Below are 5,946 nucleotides of genomic sequence, written 5' to 3'. Positions count from 1 at the left end.
TTTTTTTTTTTTTTTTTTTTTTTTTTTTTTTTTTTTTTTTTTTTGTCTGCTTGTTTTATTTCAAACAGCCCATCTTCAAGTTCAGAGGTCCTCTCTTCAACTTCGACAATCCTGCTGGTTAAAGTCTCCACTGTGTTTTTTATTTTGCTGAGTAACTTCTTCAGTTTGGCAAGTTCTGCTACATTTTTTTTTCAGGGCATTGATTTCCTTGTACATTTCCTCTTTCAGGTCCTGTATAGTTTTCCTCGTTTCCTCATGATGTCTAGCTGAGTTTTCTTGTATCTCATTCAGTTTCCTTAGAATTATCACTCGAACTTCCTTGTCAGTCATTTCAAGGGCTTCTTGTTCTATAGGGTCTAGAGCTTGAGATTTGTTATCTTTGGGTGGTGTACTTCCTTGATTTTTCATATTTCTGGTGTCTTTTCTTTGATGTTTATTCATTGTGGCAGGGTTTCACAGACCACCACGGAACTTCCCTGCAGCTCCCAGGGCTCCCCTGCGGGCCAAGCTGGAGCAGCTCCGCACTTTCGTCACGGAGAAAGACAATAGATGGCTGCTCCTCTGGTGGCGGTGGCAGCGGCTGAAGCTGCAGCGAAGAGGAAGCGGCACGGCGGTCTCAGCGGAGCCCCGGTGCTTCACAGACGCTGCTCCGGCCCCGTGTTGGGCCTCCAACTCCTGTGGAGGAGTTGGGTTTCTGGTGACTTTAGTTTTTTGATCAGCAGCTTTTTTCTGAGCCCCTTCCTTCTTTTTCTTTTCTTCCTGCTTTTCTTTTTCTTTTCTTCCATCAAATGTTCCTCTTCTTGTGTTTCTTGTTCTTCGTCCCTGGGCTCCGTCCCCGGCGGTGGCGGCTCCGTGGGGCTCCAGCGGCGCAGCCCCTTATTTACTATCTTCTGTATCCTAAAGATGTCAATTCTCAAATCAATCTACAAAGTCAATGCAATCCTATTCAAATCCCAAGACAGTTTTTTACAAAATTTAACCAGCTGATATTTGGTAGTGAAAATGGGCAAGAATAGCTGTGAAATGTATGAAAAGACCAAAGAGCACGAGCTTGCCCCACCAAACATATACCTCAAAATATGTTATAACGCAACTGGAATTATGTAGTGTGATCCTGGTACTGGCACAGGAAAAGACAACTGGATCAAAAGAGAGGAGTCCAGGTAAAGATGGTGTTTTAGATCACTAAAGAAAGAATGGACCATACAATTAAAAACTGCCTTAAAGCAATTGAATATTCATGAAGGGAAAATTAAGTTAGATTCTCTACCTAAAACCACACCAGAAACCAAGAAATTAAACAAATTCCAGATGGATTGAAAAATATAAATAATATAATCCTAGAAAAGTACAAAAACAAATATCAGAGACTATTCCATGAAGTGACAAAGGCCTCTAATAAGATTCGTACCCCGTAAGCCACAGGCTAGGGCCGCAGATGCGACAGCACAGACGATGAATTCCCTACTCTTCACAGCCTTTGGCCCTTTCTCCACTAGACTGTCTTTTTCTTGCTGGTTTATAAAACTCTTTATATTAAATATATTAATCCTTCCATTGGTTTTCATTGTACTTCCATGTTTCAAATATTTCCCAGTGTTTCTTTTTTGTCTTTAAGGAGGCAAAACAGAGTGGCAGTGAGGTGCGCAGGCTTTGCAGTCAGGGGAACCTGGGTTCTGCTTTTGGTTTTGCAATGGTGGCCTTAAATTGATGTCCTTCCTCTCTAGAGTGGGATGATAATCTCCTCCTCACAGGACCGTCGTGAGGATTAAATCATATGATACATGGAAAACTCTTTGTCCTGGGCTCGGCATATTAACTGCTGAGTTTGCTGGTGGTGTCGCAGACAAGGCGGGCAAATCTAGCAAAGGCTTCTGCTGTGATACAGGCTTAGAAAGCTCTTCTCCACTGCAAGATTATAAAAACTGCTTCTATTTTCTTCTAATATTTTTACTTTTTTTTTTTTTTTACATTTACTGAAATATGTTTAAGGTGAGAATAGGGGTCTGCTGTTACTGCTCCTTAAATAGTTAGGTGTTCTGTTAGCATTTATTCATTTTCTCCCACTGATTACAATATTAAAAGGTGACATTTCAAAAGTCTTAGGAACACACAGGTCTGTATATTGCTGGACTCTGCTTACTACTTCAAAGAAATATTAGGTTGCATTATTTCTCATTGTGGAACTGACATATGCTTCATCTCTCTCTTCCTTTGCACACCTCTGTTGTCTACTACAGGTGAAACACTGCGTGCTCCCTGTCTTCACATAGCTTACCATCTAAGTGAGGAAAGGAAATAATGACAATGTGTAAATAAACACAGATATAAGGTTACATTTTATACAGAAATTAAAGCAATATAGGAGTTGATAGAAATTTCAAGAACAAAAAAGGCCACATGCCACCAGGAGATGCAGAAGTTACTGACTGGGCTGATGGCCAATGCCATCTTCCCAGAGGCCTCTGCAAACTGACCCCAGCTGGTCCCTGCCTCCTAGGCTCAGAAATCAGACTCTGTCCTCACCAAGAGAGAACTCCCTCCTTCCGCTCAGAGCAGTCTCACCTTATCGATATCACAGGACTGACTGAAAATCAGAAGGCTAGATTACAACTTGAAAATGAGAAATATATTTTATTCCACAGACAGAACACCTGTGTCTACGCAGTCAGTGAATCACCCCTCTGGAGAGAGGGGCCTCCGCGGCACACTGAAGCACAACCTGAAGGCTAATGTGAGAACAGAATCAGAAAAGGAACCAGCTGACTCCAGTGTTTAATGGAAAGGGCTGAGCTGGCCGGACTCACCCATCCCCCCAGGCGCAGCCTTGCTAAGCCGACCCCACATCTGCCACCTGAGGTGCCACCTCAACTCACGCACAATGTCAGGTGGGCACTGCCCTTGCTGGGCTCTTCCTCGCCTTGTCTGTGCTCTCACTACTGACCAGCCCTCTGTAGATGGACATGTTTCTCTTTAGATACGTTAATACGTCCAGTGTGGTTCTGCTCATGTCTGTAGACCAGGGACCTTAAACCTCTGTTCTGCTCCACTATGTGTGGACCTTGGTGTTTCTCTCTTGGGTAGCCATCTTTAAAAGATTGTTTACCACATTTCTAAGTTCTCAGGGGAGGGGGAATTCCTCACTATGGACTCCAAGAAATGGTGACAAATCTCATGGAGGGACTAGTCCCAGGAGCGCTGGAGTATTCAGGGATGGCTTCGTGAAGAAAGATGAACTTGAGGTGGCTTTTGACAGACTCACAGGACTTCCACAGGCAGAGTGACATATGGGAATTTTAGACGGGCAAAGGCACAGACACAAGTAGGAATGGGCCTGGTGTGACGGGTGTGGTGGGGGCTGCTTTGGCTGGAATGGAGGGCTGCCATGATGGCAGAAAATGAGGTAAATGATGTTGGGCTGGTAGAGTCAAGACTGTCAGCTTCTTAAATCACTCTTTTCATATGCCAGGAGCTGCCTGCTGGGAAAATAAGCTATTTTGTAACTGAACAAAGGTAAACAGTGGCAAGCTCCAGGAAGGCTTCTGTGAATACGACATGCCTTAGAGTAGCCTAATGCAGGATTTGGCTACAGGGCTTTAACTGAGCCTATTTAGACAATGCCTTACACACTGGAGAAGAAGGATGCTGTGTCAATCTAATGAACCTCCAGGACAACACTGCTATCTTTTCACCCCTTCCTTCCTCCCCAGGATGATGACAGCTCCATGAGGGTTAAGATTATACATCTCTTGTCATTTTAATAACAGGGAAAGAACTCAGTGGTAGAATAACGGTGGTTGGTGTGTACATAAAATTGCTGACATATTTTAAGTTGGCAAAATTTCACTATCGTATCAACTCTGGCCTTCTTAAACTTTTCAAAAGAGTTTAGTGGCTTGTTATTTTGGTTTTAATTCCACAGAGATCTCCTGGGAGTGGGGTTCCTGTAAGAGTCCCTGGAATATGATTTGCAATAAGAGAACAAAGCACACCTCAGTCTCAGTGACTGAAGAGGAATGTCATACAGTAGTAGGTGGGAAAGTAGCTTTGATTTTTACTTTGTGGGTTCAGATTCTATTGTAAAGACAGGATGTATTCTAGAAACCTGAATCAATTGTTGTTCTTACCTCAATGAGACAGAAAATTATAATCAAAATTGTCACTATGACAGTCACGGAATATGCCAAGATGAGTTTGTTGTCATGGCCATATCCTGGAACATATTTAGTGAGCTAAAAAAAAAAAAAAAACAATGAAAATCATTTTTATAAAACAAAGAGATAGGATGAAAGCTGGGATGGCTGGGTAGCTCACTTGGGAGGGCATGGTGCTTATAACACCATGGTGAAGGGTTCAGATCCCTGTACTGGCCACCCACCAAAAAAAAGAAGAGAGGAAAGCTAACTACTCAAAACCCCGTTCTTGGCCTGGCTGGTTAGCTCAGTTGGTTAGAGCATGATGTTGTTAACAGCAAGGATTTGGACCCCAGAAGGCACCAGTTGCCAAAACAAAACAATAAAACCCAAAAAACAAGCAAACAAAAAAAAAATAAAACCCATTTTTCCAGATGAGTAGCTTACAGGTTCATAAAGAACATACTAAATCTAATGTGTTATATAATCTTATTATTAAGCATTTTCTTCTACAATTTATCTTGTGTGTTAGGTCTGCTTTATTCTCTGAGCAAAGTGGGAGATCTCTGTCTTGGCCAAAGTTACATGAGCAAGACAAGATATGGACTAGGAGCCTCTGGTCTTCCTGCTTGGGCACTTTAATGGCATATCCTAAATGATGGAAAATTTGGGGTCTCCTGTTTCAGCAGTTGTCCTCACCTCAGGTGACTCCTGGTCTTTCTGTTCACCCTGGGCTTCTGGGCTCTCACTGATGTAGTTCTCACTTTTCCATTGGTCCGGATCCCATTCTGCCCTGGACGCCTTTGCTTCCTGCTGCTCACTGAGAAGCTTCATCAGGAGGCCTGTTCTGGAGATGAGCTTGGCACAAGCCATTTGTACATAGGGCTCAGAGCAGTCCGTTTTCAAAGTCCAGATAACATGAGAAATGAGCCTTCTCATGTCATTGTTGGACATGAGGGATTGTAGGTGCTGGTTTAGCTGAAGTTCCAATTGATCACCTGGGGATGAATGCGATGGGTGACTGAAGTCTTTGTGCTTGGGGGGTAAGTCAATCTCCCAGCTGCCATATTCCCATTGTGCTTCATTGGGTTGTTTAGCAGTTGGCACTGACTTTAATGCAGTCACAGGAGAATCTGCAGCAGAATTCTTGTGCTGCTCTGATCCCTCTTGATGCTCTGATCTTTCAGTGATTCTCTGATCCCTCGCTTGTTTGAAGTGCCTGCTCTTTATGCCTCTTCGCCTCTTGAGGACTCTGTACGCTCTCTGCAGCCTTTCCTCTACACTCTCAAGCTTTGCCAGGATGTCGTCCTGTGGTTGGCCAGTTTCTAATTTATTTAAAAATATTTGGTGTTTAACTTTGGGTCCTAAAGGACTAGACTGCATAAGCATGGCAGTTTTTTCTTTTTTCTTAACCTCATCAATTTTTCTTCAATTTCTGTATCTAACAAATTTTCAAGAAAATAGAGCTTCCTCAATTTATTTGCGTAGGGTGAATTGTTGGATTCAGGTATAAGAGAGGGGCTATTTGTATTTTTTTCCAAATAATCCAGGGGTGTATCTTCATCCTGTACATTTGAAAAAAGCAGTTTAATGAATGGTAATAATGTTGATTGTATGTCTTCTAGGTTTCCCTCTGATAGATAAGATAATAAGTAATTTAGTGCATGTATAATTTCACTTTTATCATTTAGGTCTAGCTGCTCATTCATATTTGCCCAGTTCATGCCAGTTTTGTCTGAGGATGCCTTCTCTGGCTCAATCGTCAGCTCTGTGCTTGTGTTCTTCTTCCGAGCTTTTTTTTTTTTTTTTTTTT

General features: G+C 42.4%; 1 protein-coding gene across 3 annotated transcripts in view; it reads right to left on the bottom strand.

Moving 5' to 3' along the window:
- LOC103605357 (leucine-rich repeat-containing protein 37A2-like) overlaps positions 1–5,946 on the bottom strand; it is an 11,733-nt gene that overhangs the window by 4,327 nt on the left and 1,460 nt on the right. The window contains exons 2-3 of one of the 3 annotated variants that reach the window (XM_008589925.1): positions 4,833–5,914; positions 4,128–4,232 (exon numbers count right to left, since the gene is read on the bottom strand). In XM_008589925.1, the coding sequence (XP_008588147.1) occupies positions 4,128–4,232; positions 4,833–5,522 (795 nt within the window). In that variant the 5' untranslated portion in view covers positions 5,523–5,914. Of the gene's footprint in view, positions 1–4,127; positions 4,233–4,832; positions 5,925–5,946 lie in introns of those variants that run through there. The other 2 variants (XM_008589924.1, XM_008589926.1) reach the window with 2 other exon arrangements.

The sequence above is a fragment of the Galeopterus variegatus genome, unplaced genomic scaffold (genome assembly GCF_000696425.1).
Source record: "Galeopterus variegatus unplaced genomic scaffold, G_variegatus-3.0.2 Scaffold5760, whole genome shotgun sequence".
NCBI classification, from domain to species: Eukaryota; Metazoa; Chordata; class Mammalia; order Dermoptera; family Cynocephalidae; genus Galeopterus; species Galeopterus variegatus.
The sequence above is the reverse complement of the archived record's forward strand: the minus strand, read 5'-3'. Positions and strand labels throughout refer to the sequence as shown.